Here is a 19,484-nt window from a genome sequence, read left to right as displayed (position 1 = left end):
TTTTTAATGATTTGTTACCATCAATTTTAAATTTTTATATTTTAAAAAATAAATTAAAATATTTTTAAATTTTTATAATACACTTATTTTCAACATATGTATTGTTAAATTTGTACATAAAAACAAAAATAAAAATATCTTCATACTATTCAAAATAAATTATTATTTTATTCATAAATTTTACCATTATTAACGTTTTTATTTTTACTAAATTATTTTTAACTAATGTGAGTTAAAAATAAACCAATAGGTAAAAATATTAATAACATTTGAATCTATTTTTAAAAATACGAAATTTATTTTACCCGCAAAAAAAAGGGGAAAAACGATCATGTTTCGTAAATTCAAGGAACTTAACAGGTTAATTTTTGAGCAAGATGAAGCAGTCCACTGAGAAGTTTCAGATGTATACAATAATTTGATGGCTAAATCTGCAATTCCTCAAATTGAGACATAATGGATAGCAGAGGCAAAGCAACCGTAACCACCTCAGTAAGGTGAAGTAAATAGCCCGACGAAAATCCGATTTCGGATCTACATCAGCAGAAGCCATCCAGGTACTGCCACTGACTTGAAAAAGTAAAAGATTCTCATCTATGAAAGATATTGAACAGGGGCTGGCTTTCAATCTGCTCAAATTCTATTAGTGGAGGAGAAGAAAATAATTTTACAACTTGATCTTTGCCACCCAGAAAAAAGAAATGGAACCACTATTAATATTATATACTTCATTTTCTTTCTCTTTCTCTTCTTTGGACCACTTCAGGTCCTTCACGTCACCTCTAAGCTCTAACTAACCACTATCTCTTTTCTTCTGCATAATAAATAACCACATTGGTCAAGTTCTATCTTCTAGAGCAGTTTTCCAACTCTCATCCATCATACATTCACTTGCCTTAATCATGCAAATACCGTTCTGTAAGCACCACCAATCTGTTTTAGTGTAGAACATCCCCCGTCCTCCTTTCATCCTGTACATGGTGATGCTGCTCTGCTGTGCGGTCGAATGCGGCATCATTTCTCCTCTTGTTGGCACAAATCCCATTTGCATAACTTACCTAAGGACATGATCAGAGATCATCAAGAAAATAAAGCAAAAAAAATAAGAACATCACATCTAGAAGTATTCATCTAGAAGCATCCAATACATCTCTGCTACAATAATCTATCCTTTGAGTTGCAATAAACAAAAAACTTAAAAGAAGCATAACTACAATTTAAATCTTTTATAGTCTCTGATGGATAAAAGTTTACAGCAAATATTACAAAGTCTTTAAAATATAGTTCTAGAACAGTTTATTAAGCAGAAACTCGAAATTTTTAAGACACTGCATCTAGTAACATGTATAAAGCATTCTGGTTAACTGATTTTAATATTAGTAACTCCAAGAAAGAAAGAAAATAAACATTAAATTCTCCCGACACACCTCTAGTCTTCTTCTCTGTGAATGTACAAATCACAGCCATTTATGATGAAAAGTTAAAAGAGTTGGTGAATCACAGGTTAATTGTTCATTGCGTCTCATTCATCCAAAACATTCAAAAGCAAACTCCCTACTGTTGTCAAAACCTTGTGTGGGTTACTACAGTTCAGAACATTTAGCCAATCCTCACTTGTACTAGCTGGGTTCCCTTGGCTTTGATTTCGAATTTGCTGTTTCACCAATTTTCTTTCAAGTGGACCATTTGAATGCAATCCAACCTCAAATGGCAAAGCTAACAAATTAGATTTACAGCACTTGTTTACATGTGCTTTATTTGCAAGGCAGCATACATAAAGCTCCAAAATCAATTAAACCAAAATAAAGGCTTAAGATGTTTGCACAATATACTTTATTAGAAGAGTTAACAACTTAAACCTAAGCTCTTTAATTGGTAGAGTAAGGAACCTAAAATTTAATATTTGAACAAGTCACAGAGAAGAACAGAGTATTTGTATTGTTTTTTTATTGCAGAACACAAACCAGCAGTACAATCTCTCTCACCCGCCCCTCTAACTCAATAAGAAAACAAAACCAGGAATTATCTCCTGTCCAGCCTAGAGCTAACCCAGCAAAAATGCCGAAGAAACAAATTCAAAATTCTTAATGGCCTTCCCTAGTGCATCACATTATTTATATAACAAGGAGATTGTGATTTGCTCACATTCTCCTCACGATTGCTCATTGATTCCTTCTAACAGCATATTTGTCCTTTAGTCTAGCTGTTCAATTCTGGATTCTTCTGTAACCATTTCTATGTTGCTTTTATCCTTGAATTTTCTCCTATAATAGACCCTTAGGCCCTGCGGCTTTGGGCCTATCTCAGTAGAGGGATTGTTCAGCCTGCTTCTATCAATGCCATCTTCTAAAGGAAGAGCCTTGTCCTCAAAGCTGGAGTTGGAAATTGGTTGATAAAATCCGAATGATTCATCCAGGTAGCCTCCTCAACCGGATACCCCTTCCATTTAACTAATAGCTGAGTTTGTGTCGAGCCATTAATCAATTCACTTTTGGTTTGCAACACAGCGTTGGGTTCAATTGTCTGTCTGATTTCTTCCCATCCGTGAGGTAACTCAGTAGCCATTGTATGCTGTTGGACCACCCTTTTCAGTTGGGACACATGAAATACTGGGTGGATTTTTGCTTCCATAGGTAGCTGTAACCGATAAGCAACCTTTCCCACCCGTTGAATGATCCAGAACAGTCCATAATAACGTGTTGAAATTTTTGTATGAATAACTCCCTTCAGTGATGCTTGGCGATGAGGTCTTATTTTCAAGAACACAGATTCTCCCATATTAAACTCAACGTCTCTTATGTGCTTATTGGCGGCACACTCCATTCGTTGTTGAGCTCTTCTCAAGTTATAAGCTAATTGCCTCAAAAGCTCATCTCTGGTTTCAAGTTCTTGAGCTACCGCTTCAACTTAGGTTTTGCCAGGCAGGTATTATTGCAGAGAAGGTGTTCGGGGGGGGGGGGGGGGGGGTCGCCCATAAATAGCCTCAAATGGAGACATACCTGCAGCTATCTGGTAGCTCGAATTCCACCAGAATTCTACACAACTCAACCATTTAAGCCATTGCTTGGGCTGTTCTACAGTGAAACCATGCAAGTATGTTTCCAATCCCCGATTCATGACCTCTGTTCGTCCATCCATTTCCCGATGGTATGTTGCGCTTCTGGTGAGTTTTGTTCCTTGTAATCGAAACAGCTCAGATAAAAAATTACTCGTAAAAATTGAATCACGATCACTTACAATTGTTTTGAGCATTCCATGAAGTCGAACTATTTCTTTTGCGAATTTTTCAGCTACCAACTCTGCAAAATAGGGATGTTTCAAAGCAATAAAATGAGCACATTTCGATGATCGTCTACCACAACTAGAATTGCCTCAGCTCCTTGGGAATGAGGAAAACCTGTGATAAAATTGAAGGAAATATCTTCCTAGATTCTGGTAGGAATAGGGAGTGGTTGCAAAAGACCTTTCACTGAAGTGGTCTCATATTTATTTCATTGGCATATCAAACATTCTGAAACGAAATGTTGGACTACCTTCATCATGCAAGGCCAACACATATTTGCAGCTAAGCGCTTGTATGTCCAAAAAGCTCCCGAATGACCCCGGTTGGGGAGGAATGGAATTTAGCCAACAGTTTAGGAATACAAGAAGAGCTAGCTAGTAACACAATCCTGCCCAGATAAAATAAACGATCTTGAATCAAAGAATAGGGACTAAGGCCAACTGGTTGATCTTTCAGTCTTTGAATGACACATTGTAATTGAGGGTTTGAAGCTATTTCTTGAGCAATAATATCCTAATCGACCCACTAAGAACAACTCATTGCTGTCAATGCCATTCCCTTCTTTTTTCGAGACAAAGTGTCAGGCCGCTGAGGTTGGAGCACCAGGCTTATAGATACCTTTGAAGCCATACCCCAACAGTTTAACACTCTAATACTGCTATGCTGGAATATTGGTATGCTGCTCCATGAGTTGCCTTAAGCTCTTTTGATTAATGTGGACCAAAAACTTTTTGCCCAATAGATAAGGCCTCCATTGATGAATAGCCAAAACCAGAGCCATCATTTCCCTTTCATATGTGGGCTTTATCAAGTTTTTAGTTGCAAGAACTTTACTGAAATAAGTTATTGGTCAACGGTCTTGCATGAGAATTGCTCCCTGTTATAAGCTATAGAAAGTAAATATGTTAATATAGGAAGTAAATATTGATAGATGGATCAGTTACTTAATCTTAGAATTGTATAATCATAGACTTGATTTTCCTTCCTATTTAGATACGGTCTCTCATGTATAAATAGATTGTAATCTCTATTGAAAACAACAACAACAAATATTATTTTTCTACACGGTATCAGAGCTATTCTTGTAGAGATTTAATTTCTCTCTCTCGTCAAGTTTTAAAATTTTTGGAGACTTAAGACTCCTATTCTTTTGTGTTACCCATTTAAGGTAATATTTGTCTCTCATCGTCCATTTAGAAAGGACGCCGAAGTTGCTTTGCAACCCGCTTATCAGATCTGTGGTTCATTTGCCGTTTGGATCAGATCTGCGATTCGTTTGCCGTTTGGGTGTTGCGTTATCTTCCTTTAATTCGTTTCAAGGTAAATGAGTATAGAATTTTGGTTGAGATGGTTTTTGACAGTCAGACCCATATTATTAAAATTATCTCAACGTCTTCAGTAGCGGCTGTGCTACTGAAACAGGTAAAACATGATTTTGGGTTACCCATAAAGGGTAACATTTGGAGATTTAGGGCTCTGTTCATTTTTTGTTATCTAGAGTAACATTTGGAAGGGCTCTGATCATTTGGGTTACCCATAAAAAATAACATTTGGAGACTTAGGGCTCTGTTTATCGGGATTACCCATAAAGGTTAATATTTGGAGACTTAGAGCTCTGTTCATCGGGGTTACCCATAAAGGGTAACATTTGGAGACTTAGGGCTCTGTTCAGTATAACATTTGGAGACTTAGGGGTCTATTTATCGGGGTTACCCATAAAGGGTAACATTTGGAGACTTAGGGTCTATTCACCAGGGTTACCCATAAAGGGTAACATTTTGAGACTTAGAACTCTGTTCATTTGGGTTATCCATAAAGAGTAACATTTGGAGACTTAGAGTTCTGTTTATCGAGATTACTCATAAAATGTAACATTTAGAGATTTAGGATTCTGTGCATTTGGATTACCCATAAAGGGTAACATTTGGAGATATTGAACACTGTTCATCGGGTATTGTTCACCGGAACTGTTCATCGATTACTGTTCACGGATTCTGTTCTTCTAATTTTTTGTTTATTTTGATTGTTTTGGGTTGGTTGTTCTTATAGCTGAAATTGATTATATATGTAACAAGTTGGGTATGATTAATATTTATACTCCAACTTGAGGGGGAGTGTTATAAGCTATAGAAAGTAAATATGTTAATATAGGAAGTAAATATTGATAGATGGATCAGTTACTTAATCTTAGAATTGTATAATCATAGACTTGATTTTCCTTCCTATTTAGATACGGTCTCTCATGTATAAATAGATTATAATCTCTATTGAGAACAACAACAAAAAATTTTATTCTTCTAACTCCCAACTGCACCCTGATGCGTCGCATTCGACAATAAAGGTTTTAGAAAAATCCAGGGTAGCCAACAAGGGGAAGTCACCAAAACCTGTTTCAAGATAATAAATGCTTTCTAGGCAAGCTATGTCAAATTCAAGCGATCCTAATGTTCTTTTTTAAGTAATTGAGTCAATGGCCTAGCAATGCTACCGTATCTCCCGATGAACCGGCAATAGTATCCAGTTAATTTGAGAAATTCTCTTACTCCTTTAATTGTTCTTGGTACATGCCAGTTAAGCACATTAGATACCTTGGAAGGATCCATTGCAACTCCATGGAAGGATATAATGTGGCCCAAATACTTAATTACAGTTCTCCCCATCACACTCTTCTTTTTATTAACTATGAACTGTTGTTCCTGTAGTAGGAACTGGATAATTTGAAGGTGTATTAGATACTCTACCCGTAATTTACTGTATACTAAAATGTCGTAAAAAAAACCAATACAAATTTCTGCAGATATGGCCTGAAGTTGAACAGATCATTCATAGTGGCTTGAAACATGGCTGGTGTGTTTGTGAGCCCTAACGACATGACAGCAAATTCGTAATGGTTGGAATGTGTGCCGAATGCCATCTTGGGTATATCGGGATCTTGCACTCTAATTTGATGATATCACGGTTTAAAATCCAGCTTAGAGAAGTATCTGGGGCCATGAAGCTCGTCCAACAGCTCTGTTACGACTAGAATAAGATATTTGTTGGGTACGGTTGCCTTATTCAAGGCGCGATACTCCATGCAAAATCTCCAACTTAGCATCTTTTTTCCGCACCAGTAAAAAAGGGCTGGAAAAATGGCTTGAGCTAGGTCAGATTATTCCAACAGACAACATTTCGTTCACCAACATCTCAATCTCGTTCTTTTGGAAATGGCTATATCAATATGGCTTAACATTGAATGCAGTGACGCTAGTAATTAATGGAATGGCATGGTCCGTGTGGCGATTTGAAGGAAGAGAATTGATCTCCCCAAAGATTTCCTCAAAAGGATTCAGCAACTGTTATAACTAAAGCTTCTGGTCATTGGTAATCTCTTTCCCAAATGAAGCAGGCTGTGCATCATACTCAATTTCCCACAATAACAACCCATATTCCATATCTTTCATCTTTTGAAAATGATGTGCTTAGACTACTAATCTTGTGCAAGAAGGGTTGCTTATGAGAGTGATCGGTTGCCCTACCACGCGAAATGACATCCTCATAGTTGCCCAATTAATTTGAACATCGCCAAGAGTTTCCAGCCAGGCGATGCCCAAAATTATATCCATGCCTTTCAAAGGAAAAATAAAACAGTCAGCAAGCATACCAAATTCTCACATGGTAATTGCAAGATTTCGGCAAACTCCTGAAAATTGAACTCGATGGCCATCCCCCAACCGAACCCCAAAAATGGGAGTGTGATCTATAAGTTTTTGTAACTGCAACACAAGCCGATCTGATATGAAATTGTGGCTAGCACCACTATCAATCATCACTGTGATGCCTTTTTGTTGTACTAATCCCCGTAATTTCATGGTTTTGGATAAGAAGATTCCACCGACATAATAGAAGGGCAATTCCATGTTCAAAAAATGATACTTATGCAATTGAATCCCATTAAACTCTGATGATTCCATTTCAGCGACTTCTGAAATTTCATTGGAAACAGCCTCTTCATATTCCCCTACGATAATCGCTCGAATAGATTTGTTTGGATACTCATACATAGGATGAAAGGGTTGCTTGCATTTATAACACAAACCTTTCGCTCGCAAATCAAGGAATTCCTAATGAGTGTATTGGCAAGAGCCTCTAGAGCAGTTATGGAAGGGCTTGTGTTTAAGGTTAGGAGCTGCGCGAAGGTGGTTGCAGGTTTAGGGTTGCTGTTTGTAGGGCGGTCACGGGTTTTGGTGCTGGAAGTTCCAGAAATTTGGGTTTGGAAGACTGAGAAGCAGCTATAGCAAATGGGTTCCACTTTTATTGGCGGTCTAAGCCCAAAGGCCATCTGCTGTTACCTTCATTATGAGAGCAAGAATAGACTTTATCCGACTGAAGGAACTGATTTTCCAATTCGATTTCACGGGCAATGGCCATGGTACGAGATAAATCCATGGATTCATGAGAATGAATCCGGACTCTAAAATCATCCTTAATCCACTTAAGAAATATCTTAGAAAAAGAAATATCTTAGAAATTGTTGATCAGTAACCCCCTTCCATTTGAAAAGCAAGAGCAACAAAGGAATCTATATAATTATCTACCAAAGTATCCTGCCTGATGGTGGCCAAGCGCTCATAAAGATTAGTGTGCATGTCTCCCTCATAACGATGCAACAATTCCCACGATAGCTGGGTCCAAAAAATTGTAGGGGAACAGTCAAATCCAACAGATCCAATGAAGGGCAATACCTTCCATACAAACCAGTGCCAACAGCACTTTATGTCTTCTCGAGTACTATTGATAGTGAAATACTGATCAACTCGAGTCAGCCAGCCAACCAATAGGATCGACCTCATCAAAGTTTGGACTCTTATCTCTCCTTTGCCTTAAGTATGTCCATCTCTCACTCCTACACCACCTCTTCAGGTTTACACGTCAGCCTCACACATCTGCTAATAACAATGATACTTCTCTCCCTAATGCAAGTACTTCTAATGACTTACCGCCAGTTCCATCATCACCTACTTCGGTCATGCCTTCAGTAGCAATAACTACTACTCCTCTTGTTCTCCGAAAAGGTATTCGCTCTTCTTGAAATCCTTATTCCATTTATAATTTTATGAGTTATCATCATTTGTCTCCTTCCTATTATACTTTTGTTTCCACCATATCTGTTGTTTCTATATCCAAAACAGTTAGAGAAGCATTGAATCATCTTGGTTAGTGTAATGCAATGGTTGAGGAGATGACTGCTCTTCATAATGATGAAACTTGGAAACTGGTATCTTTAATAGTTGGCAAGTCTTCTGTTGGTTGTCGATGGGTTTACACAGTGAAGGTGGGACCTGATGGCAAAATTGATTACCTTAAAACTCGCTTTGTAGCTAATGGTTACACACAGATTTTTAGGCTTGATTACAGTGATACTTTCTCTCCAGTAGCCAAAATAGCTTTTGTTCGCCTCCTTATCTCACTATTGCAATTAATCACTGGACCCTCGTCAACTAGACATTAAAAATGCATTTCTTCATGGTGAGCTCGCCGAAGAAGTCTATATGGAGCAACCTCCAGGGTTTGTTGCTCAAGGGGAGTCGGGCTTAGTATGTCGTCTTCGACGTTTCTTGTATGGTCTAAAACAGTCTCCAAAAGCATGGTTTGGACGATTCAGCACTGTAGTTTAACAATTTGAAATGTCTCAAAGTAATTATGATCATTCCGTATTTTTTCGTCATAATGGCAGTAGATGCATCTACTTGGTGGTCTATGTATAATTATGATGGAATCTCTCAGCTTAAACAACATTTGTTCAGTCATTTCCAAACTAAAGACCTGAAAAAATTGAAGTACTAGTTGGGAATTGAAGTGGCACAGTCTAAAATAGGTATTGCAATTTCTCAACAAAAATATACTTTGGACATATTGGAAGAAATAGGCATGCTAGACTATAGACATGTGGACACTCCCATGGATCCAAATATTAAATTGGTTCTTGAACAGGGGGAGCCACTTAAAGATCTTGCTAGATACAGAAGATTAGTTGGCAAGTTCAATTATCTCACTATCACTAGACTAGATATTTTCTTTGTTGTAAGTGTGGTTAATCAATTTCTTCAAACCCCATACAGTAGTCCAGAGATGCAGTCATTCGCATTGTTAGATATATCAAAAGAGCTCCAGGACAGGGACAACTCTATGAAAACAAGGGTCACTCACAAATTGTTGGCTATTCTAATATAGATTAGACAGGTTCCCCTTCAGATAGACGGTCTACTTCAGGATATTGTATTATGATTGGAGGGAATCTTATATCCTGAAAAGGTAAAAAAAAAGGGTGTGGTTGCAAGATCAAGTATAGAAGCAGAATAGTTATAGCTTTAGCAACATGCAAACTCATTTGGTTGAAGCAACTCCTTCAGGAATTGAAATATAGCGGAATTGAAATATAGCGGTACTGGCCAAATAAAACTGATATGTGACAATCAAGCTGCCCTCCATATTGCGTCAAATCCAGTTTTTCATAAGAGGACGAAGCATATAGAGGTGGATTGACATTATTAGGAAAAAGATTGAGTCGAGATGCATTTCTACTAACTTTGTCAACTCCAATGATCAACTAGCTTATGTTTTCCCAAAATCTCTTCAAGGTTTACGAATCGAATATATTTGTAAAAAGTTTGGAGCATATGGCATGTACGCTCCAGTTTGAGGAGAAGTGTTGAAATTCTTTCTATAAATAGCCTAGATTTGTAGTGATAATTAGGGATATGATTATGATTGAGATATATTAGTCTATAATTAGGGAATTAATTTATTCTCTTATCTAGTATGTACCCTTGTAAATAGTATATATACCCCAATTGGCTTGATGGGAATAATAAGTATTTTCTCTCAAAACTTCTGCTTTCTTCTTCTTCTTTTCATCATCAGTTTCAGCAACCATAGCCAGGCCACCAAACCTATTTGATTCTGTGTATTTTAACTTATAAAAAGAAGAAACTACATGCACATAATGATAAATTTGATGGCTTCTTGATAAATCACTGAACAATGATCATATTTGTTAAATTTGGGTCAGGCCTAACTCACCTCAAAAGCTAGCTCAAGGGGGAGGTTTGCCTATGGCCCATATAAGAGGCATATTACCCCTTTCCACAACCGATGTGGGATTCAATACACCCCCTCACGCCTAGAATTTTACTGGTGCATGACATATTTATGAGAGACCCAATATCAGATAGGGAGGCTCTGATACCATGTTAAATTTGGGTCAGGCCTAACTCACCCCAAAAGCTAGCTCAAGGGGGAGGATTGCCTATGGCCCATATAAGGGGCACATTATCCCTTTCCACAACTGACCTGAGATTCAACAATATTGAAATCTGATCTTAATTGATGTGTCAGTCAATTTTTTCAGGACCTGAACCCAACTGCACCTCATCATAATAGAAAGTTCAGACTATAATTAATCATTTCTCAAAAAGATTAGGCTAAAATTGCAAATTGGATAAAACTTTCATTTTTTCTTAATGATTAACAATTTTCTTTCCCTATTTTTTTTTTTAAATATCCATTATTTTCATGGCCATTTATTTTTACAGTGATAATTAACTATGTGCAAAGTACTCTGATGAAATGCCCATTTCAATGGCTATGATAGATCTCATGATAAGAACAGTTACTAGGAAACATATAAGAAGAGCGGACATTTCACTTACATTTCAGCATCACAACAGCATGCCACAGGAAAACCCATGGTTACCTTGAGGGAAGCCATCTCAATGTATATGAGTGTGTCTGTAAAAAATTAATATACAAGTCAACTTCAACATCCACCAGCTCTTGACCTCAAGTGATCAGGTCCTCTCCTCAGAATTTCAGCTTCTCTGGCTATTTGGATATCAGAAGGCCAAAAGATATGATGTACAACTTTGAGAAGAAACCGAGGGAGCAATGCAATGACTATTATGAGCAAGATGGTGAGCCAATATGTCGGTGACTTAGCCAGATGGTAAATAGTCCTGCCCAATTAGTATTGGCATAACAACCAGTCATATAAAGACCAAATAATATCAAAACTTAAAAAGTTTTCCATTAAAAAGACGAGACTGACCCATAATTGGGGAATACCGGTAAAGAGTCCAATACCACCATACAGGCAAATGTAATGATCACTGACCCCCAAACAGCAACATGAGTAATATAAACCCAACGCTTGACGTCCATTGCCAAGTGTATATTAACAAGAATAACAACTGCTATTGTCCATAAACTGCCTATGCTCCATATATCAATTGTGCTCTCTTTGTAAATGAATATGGGAATACTGAAGAGGACTAGACTCTGCCATAGTGTATCAGCCATTGTGATCCAGAACAGGCGCATGTTGTAAGCCTCTTGTCTATACCCCGCACCATAAAGTTTAGGATACTCTAATAGTGTTCGATGGCTCAAATCCTTATCGAGAATACCAACGACAATGGTAGGCACAGAAGTATAGATAACAGAATAAAGAACACTACTCCAATCCGTCAATGCTGAAGTTGTTGAAAAAGCTGTGCACAATATATACCTATTTGACAAAAAAGAAAGCACATTGACTTAACATATAATCTTAATAATGTATTATTCAATAGAATAAAATGCAAGACCCAAAACCACAATACATCATTCTCCTTTGAAAGATAAACATTACCACAACTAAGCATCAATGGTGCGTGCTAAATTAGCCTTGGACCTCTAATCTAAGATAAAATTTTGGAAAGAAAAAGCAAAGAAAACTACATTCATAATGTTGACTTGCTAGTTGCTACCAATTTTGTTAAGCAATACGCAATTTTCATATTCAATTTTTACAACCGTGGTTATGTAGCCAAGCCATTTACCCCAAAATGGAATGGAAAACTTTTGGATGATTGATGTGCAAAGGAATATATAGTGCATATTATCCCACAATAATGTATTGTTCCATCACCCATAGTTACACATGTTACAAGATTAGATTTTAGAAGTGTGTGATTGTAAAAAGACATAAAATGACATGTAGCCATTGAAAAAAACTGATTTCCATCAAGAAACATTATAACAACTAGATATCAAAAGCACAGAGACAATGACTTTTGCGTACCAGAAAAGCATTAATACAAAAACAGCATTCCGATAAAAGTTGTACAAAACCAAATAACCGATGCGTTGATAATTCCAGTGTCCATGCACCAAAAGTAATCTTTTCAAAAATCGAAACTGTCCCATAGCAAAATCAGATGCCATCACTGCTTGACGCCCTTCTTGACCACAAATTCCAACACCAACATCAGCCATTTGGATCATTGAAACATCATTGGCCCCTAACAAAATGTCAAAAGTCAGAAGCAAGTAAAAGAGACCAGCTTTACATTAGCAACAATATGTTGGAGCATCCACATTTCCAATACATCAACCAGATAAAATCTAACTGACAAAACAATTTTCAATTGGCCAAAAGAAAGAAAGTAACAAGTTCACGTCAAAGCAAACCATAATTGCCTATGCAGTTGTGATCACTGAAAAGAAATAGAAGGGAAACAGTAAATAACAAGACAACTCACCATCGCCTATAGCCAATGTCATATCATCAGTGCGGCTCTTGATTAGATCAACAATTCCTGCCTTTTGCAATGGTGCAACACGACAGCAAAGAACAACCTTACAGGAAGTCGCAAGGTCAAAAAGCTGCGGAAAGAGAGAGATTCAGCAAGTTTATCATTGAGAATATAGGTGTACCTTTAAGCAAATAATATCTATAAAAAAAGTAAGACAAAATCCAGTACATGAGTCTAACATATAAGTTTAAGGAAAAGAGATTCTCACTTCTGATTCCAGTTCTTTCTCCAAAATGTACACCAAACTATTCCCATCGATTACAAGTGCTAGTGGCATTTTCACTATTCCTTCCTTCTTCCCTTCAGCTATCTCAAGGTAGTCAATTTCAGCATTCTTATTGCATTTTAATTTATGGTTTCCTCCATTTGATGATTTCACACCATACTTGGCCTTGGCATCAGCCAAAAGTTTTCTGCACTCATTCTCTGAATTTCCATTTATAATCATTTGCTCCATATCTGTTGTCAGGAGTTTGCAAGAAAGGCCAATTGAAATTGCTGTCTCTTGTTTATCTCCAGTCAGAACCCATACCTTGATCCCTGCTTGCCGGAGAGACTCAATGGCTTCTGGTACACCATCTTGTAGCTTGTCTTCAACGCCAGTAGCACCAAGTAGATTTAAATCACATTCTATAAGAGCTGCTGTTTGACGTAGTTTTGTGGCTCTATCAGTCAAGGAAGTGCTTGCATCATCAAATCTGTATTGCCACAGCTCCAGTTCTGCCTCTGTAAGATCTCTTGCAGCAACAACAAGTGTACGTAGACCTTCCACTGAATATTCAGTCAAATGGCGTTGTGTTGTATGCCTCACATGATTATCCCTCTCACTGTCTTCAGCTAAAATACTGGACATGGATATATCAGCTCCTTTCACCAAAACCTTCACACTGTTGTCGGGAAATCTGATGACAACGGACATTCTTTTCCGCACACTATCAAATTCATGCATACCCAATACATCTAACCTGAACAGCATAAAAGCACAAATTACAGTCTGCTTCAATGATTGTAGTGTTATCTGAGTGTCGAGAGAGATGATTTAAATTTTTCAACAACAGGAAAAAAATCACATGATGAGAAACAAGTTATGGTTAAAAAGAAAAGGAGTAGAATACAGAGGAAAGACCTTCTACCTTAATTTCTCACCATTAACATCAATTACTATGTGCCCAGATGTGCGTTCATATAGAGTATATCCATAAGCAGAGGCTGCAGAAACTAGCGCTTGCTCATCAGGAGATTCACCCTGATATGCAACAGTTTCTACATCCTCATGACATCCAGTATCAGCACAACTAGAAGATTTATCACAAGTACGAATAGGGATGACGGTATTGCATGCAGCCAGTGTCAGGAAAAAGTCATGTGCAGTAATCCTCTCATCTTCAACCAAGTCCTTGTGCAACAATTTCATAAGATCAGAATCGACTGCGAGTGTAGATTTACGTTCCTGTCTCCTGAGTGCAGCTGCATCTGTGCAAATGATGAAAAAGATAAGGGAAGCTATAAAAGTTAAACAAAGATAAGATTGGCATAAAATAAAGACAAAATAGCAATTTCTCAAAAAGATGCTAGTGTGCATTCCAAAAGTAGTCATGAGACAATGTGTCTATGAACAATTGAATAAAAATGGAATATCACATACGTTCAGGACAGCAGCATGGGCTATTAAAGGAGGAAAAGAATTAGCTTTATTTTTTTAGTTCTCTTAAAAATCATGCATATTGGCATAAAGGAAGAAATTGTGACGTATAATAAGATGCAGAAACATGATGGTGTTCCAGTAGCTGATTACGTAGACAAGAGTAGAACTACACACAAAATGGAGATGATAACCAAATGGCAAAGACAAAACCTGTTTGATACCTGAAAGGTACTCTTCCTGCAACTGATCAGCCACAACCAAGGAGCCACCATAATTCTTCCCATACACACTTGCTCTCTTAAATTCCATTTTATTCTGGGTAAGTGTCCCTGTTTTGTCTGAAAAGATATAGCGTACCTGACCCAAATCCTCATTTATATTCAATGATCTGCACTGAAACCTTGAGCCAGAACCACTGTCATACATATGCCTGTCTCCAATCATGAAATAGGACTGTCCTAAACGAACCAGCTCCATTGTAATATAAAGAGATATTGGAATCATTATTTGAAACACTATAATTGAACTCAAAAAGGAGAAGAAAATCTCCATGGGTATTCCATAATACTTGTATCTCTTCCCATAATCCTTCCCTTGAGTGAAATAAGTCTTTCTGTAATAAGGCAAGGTATCAAGCTGCTCCTTGTAGTGTGCAAGCCAAAGGCCCATTCCAAGTGCCACAACTAGACACATAATGAGAAGGAAAATAGACAACCATAGTGTTTCCCGGTTCATGTAACTTTCCAGTTTACTTCTCTTGGAAGGAGATGCTGCACTATTCAACATTGCTTTTGTTTCCTGCCCAGCATACACCACAACACCAATTATCCAATCAGTGTTCTTTAGCTGACAACCTCGCAAAACAATGTTTGATTGGCTGAGGGAAAACTTATGCCCATTGAATTCCATATTGGCTGTGAACTCATAAACATTCCTGTTAGGTTGTTCACATCTGATTAAACCTGAAATTGTACATCCTTCCGATACAGCTGAAGATGTTTCCTGCCTGGCATACCTCGTCTTCAAGTTTGACTCGCCATCCAAATTCATGGTTTGAATGTAAGCGACACCACTAGGATCACTGGTCCCTAGTAAAACCATGTCACAAGGAATTGTCTCATCAATACAAATCTTAACTATTTCACCAGCTCGTATCTTCTTCCATCTTTTCAGTAGGAACTGACCAGATTGCAGCACAAGGGCCTCTCGGTTGTTCTCATTGCGGTCTGATCTGTGCCTTCGCCAATCCTCATAACCATCTTTAATAGCTGTGACACAAAGCACAAAAAGTAGTGGAAAAAGGGACACAGTTCTCCCAAACACTGCAAGAGGAGGAAGTTGATTGAGAGCAGCAATAGCCAGGAAATACAAATAAGCCACTCGATGGAACTGAATGAAAATATTTTTTGGCAAGAAAGTAATCAATGTGTACTTGCTTGTTCGTATCTCATTCCCTGTGAACTCATACTTATCATTGGTTCGCCTAGGATCATTGATGTAGATGAACCTGGCATCTTCCTCGCACAATGCATTATTATCAAACTGCGAACTCCTGTAGCAGCTCTTCCTCTGAGAAAAACCCAATTTATCGTTAAGTGAAGATGAAGCCCCAGAGCCCACCTTAGCATGAACTGCAGATGCATTCCTGGAAATTTCAAAGCTAGCTACAGTTGTGCTATTGTTATTGCTATGCAGCAGTTCCATTGCACCCCACGATACCAGGCATCTATTCTCCTGCGTGGGGCATTTCAATGAAAACCCCTCAATTTGCAGAGCCTCAACAGGATGGAATTGCTGCGTTGTTACAGCAGAATTGGAACTTTCTCTAACTGGAATATGGAAGCTGGTGTCTCCAGCTGAAAGATCTTCCTCACCCTTCTCCAAATAATCTACGCCAATGGGATTGTATTGAGGGTCATCAGTAATGGAAGAATTGAAAGAATCATTGTGGCAGAGACAATCGAAGGAGCCAAATCTGCATGAGTGGCGAGGCCGTGAGGGCACAGGGGGATCTGATGACTGCAGCAACGGATGGTCAGAAGTCATAAATAATCCTCCAACGACCGCATTGGGGAATCAGACGAAAATCTTTCCCCACTTGAAGCGACCATTAGCATGTACTTGGCCCCTGGAGAAAATCTCCTCAGATCACCCCAGGCAAAACTAGACAGCCAAAATGAATCTGAGCCTCCTTTGAATGAAATTTTACGACCCACTTCAGCACAAAAGCACATTCACCTTATGCCTGGAGCATCTTACTACCTTCAAGTAAGGTGCTCAGTGTTCACCGATAAATAAAATGCGGGTCTTCTACAACAAGATAATGCTTCTCAATTGCAGGGAGAGCTTTACATAAGACGCAGAAACGGACGTAAGACAGGCCTTTAGCTACGGAGGCCCACAGGATTGAGAAGATGCAGAAGAAATAAGAAAACTTGAAAAACTCTATTCTATTCTAGTCATATGTTGACGCATCCCTGATCGATCCAGAATGGCCTAGTAACTAAGTATCAGCAAAACGCGCCAAAACTAAAAACACACAAGACAAGCAAGAATTAATATACCATCCGTACTAAAAACAAATTCAGAGTCCTCGTAGAACCCAATGATGAAATTTCAGATTCGGATTTCAAAGGCACCCATTATGACCTAAAATGAGCTTAAATTAAACAAAATAATGGATTTTCTTTAAGAAGGGACAAAAGAAGATGAAAAAGTGAAACGTACCAGAGAGCAAAGGAAGCAATCAGAAGGCTTATCATCTCGGGATTAGAGAAACGAAGGTGATTGATATCAGAAATCTATCAATGCACTGAAAACGAAATCATGGTGAAATGGCAGAAACGAACAGTGACTCAGGCGGATCAGATCTCATCCTCCCACAGCCTCAGTATCCTTTACTTTTAATTTATTAAATGAAATATAATGATGAGAGGGAGGGATTGGCTTTTTGTTTGCTGGTTCATGTGATCTGTAGAAACCTGAGTACGAGAGAGAGAGAGATTGTGAGAGCAATTTTCTGCAGTTCAGATTAATTGGGAGAAGCAAAGGTGGACGGAGAGGCCACGCATGGAAGGAAGGTCGTGGGCCGAGCAGACGCGAGGAGCGAACGAGGAAATCGCAGTGAGATACACACACACACAGAGGGAGAAGGAGAGGGAGAGAGACGAGCGGTAAACCACAATTCTTGTCGCTACTGGCTTCTCGTCTCGTCTTTGCCAGCCATCCCCACTCTTTCATTGCTGTGTTTGTAACTTTGTATTGTGTTTCGTTTTTTCTGTTTATTTTTTATTAATTTAAATTTAAATATAATCAACACTTATATATAAAACAATTATAAAATTCTCTCTCTCTCTCTAAATTTAAACACATAAACAAGTGTTTTTTATTGTTATTTAAATTATAAAATTGTAATTTTAAAAAAAAAATAATTGCATAGTAAACAATAATATCGTAAAAATTGACAATTTTATTTTATATATATTTAAAAAATTAAAAATAATATTCAATTCTCGAGTGAAAAAAAATATTTAATAAATAGTAAATAGTAAATATTTTAGCGCTATAAATTTTAAATTCATAATTATAAGCAATCACTTTGCTCAATCATTTAGAATATGAGTTTTTTTTTTTTTAACTCAATTACAAAATTTAAAAGATTTTATTTAATATTTTTTTATTAACTTTTAAGAAATTAAAGTTTTTTTCTTTAGTAGATAAGAATTAACTTACTTAATTTAGCTGCTAATCCGATTAACTCACTATTAAATTTATTTTGAATTTAAAGATAATTTTAAAGTTAATCTTCCAAATAAATAAAATTAAATTAATTTTTATTTTTGAAAAAATAATTAATTAATATTAACCATTATTTATTATTTTTATTTTCATATTTAATCATTTAAAATATCATTTATCTATTTGGCAGGAATGACGGTGACATGGAGATCGAAAATAATTTAAGAAAATTTATTATTTAATTTTTATTTTTTAATTTTAAAAATATATATTAAAATATTTTTAAAATTTTAAAAATATATTAATAAGTCATTTTATTAATTTTAATTAAATATTTTATTATTTATTTTTTATGACACGTAAGATTTATTAGTTAATTTTTTATTTTTATAAAATTATTTATTATTTAATATTTTATATTGATTATATTTTAAATTTTTTTATAATATTTAATAATTAAAATTAATAAAAATTAATTAATATATTTTTAAAATTTTAAAAATATTTTTAAAATTAATAAACTAATTAATAAGTTTCTCAAATAACTCTTTCAATTGGCGTATTTGGCATGAATGATTTAAAAAAAATTAAATTTTTATAAAATTATTTATAATTTATTTTTATAAATAATAAAAAATTTTCAAATTAAAAAATTTAAATTTTTTTAATAAAAATTTCAAAATAAACAAATTTAATTAAATTGAATTTTTATAAAAACTCATGTATCCAAACGGAAGAAATAATTTAATTGAGGGCAATTTAATATAATAGATTTACAGTGTAAATATAAAAAATTATGTAAATACATTATTTATTAAATAAAATTAAAAATTTGTTTTCTTACTATAAATATCAAAATATAAAAACAAAAAGAAAAAGGTTATAGATTCAAAGAATCTAGGATAATTCACTCTATTATTAAATAGAATTATCTTTTCTTAGCAGATTAAGTAGAATTACCTTGTTTGTTTAACATTATATAAATATATTTTTAAAATAAAATAAAATAAAATATGTGGAAAACGCCGATATTAACAAAGCATAGCCGTACATCTAATCCAATTAAATTAAATTAGTGATAAGAAAGATTATATGAAATTATTAAAGAATAATGAAATTAAAAGCCACGTAAGCAACAGCACCACATTAACAGCATTCCCGCCCGTACTAAGAAAACGGCTAGGTAGCTTTCGTGCTACGGCTG

At 36.2% G+C, this 19,484-nt stretch overlaps 1 protein-coding gene across 3 annotated transcripts; it reads right to left on the bottom strand.

Moving 5' to 3' along the window:
* Positions 1 to 365: 365 nt before the first annotated feature.
* On the bottom strand, positions 366 to 17,795 carry LOC110619996 (phospholipid-transporting ATPase 1). Of its 3 annotated transcripts, none has more exons than XM_021763532.2 (9): positions 17,270 to 17,795; positions 14,764 to 17,071; positions 14,031 to 14,370; positions 13,106 to 13,862; positions 12,844 to 12,967; positions 12,384 to 12,603; positions 11,370 to 11,828; positions 10,975 to 11,277; positions 366 to 1,058 (listed from the first exon to the last, which is right to left on the bottom strand). In XM_021763532.2, the coding sequence occupies exons 2-8, from the start codon at positions 16,586 to 16,588 to the stop codon at positions 11,082 to 11,084; spliced, it is 3,921 nt and encodes a 1,306-aa protein (XP_021619224.1). In that variant the 5' UTR covers positions 16,589 to 17,071; positions 17,270 to 17,795; the 3' UTR covers positions 366 to 1,058; positions 10,975 to 11,081. The 3 variants fall into 3 exon arrangements, with proteins under 3 accessions (XP_021619224.1, XP_021619225.1, XP_021619226.1); XM_021763533.2 differs by having other exon boundaries at positions 11,019 to 11,277; XM_021763534.2 differs by lacking the exon at positions 366 to 1,058 and adding an exon at positions 1,918 to 4,170.
* Between the last annotated feature and the right edge of the window lie 1,689 nt (positions 17,796 to 19,484).

This window comes from Manihot esculenta, chromosome 8, assembly GCF_001659605.2.
Source record: "Manihot esculenta cultivar AM560-2 chromosome 8, M.esculenta_v8, whole genome shotgun sequence".
NCBI lineage: Eukaryota > Viridiplantae > Streptophyta > Magnoliopsida > Malpighiales > Euphorbiaceae > Manihot > Manihot esculenta.
The sequence above is the reverse complement of the archived record's forward strand: the minus strand, read 5'-3'. Positions and strand labels throughout refer to the sequence as shown.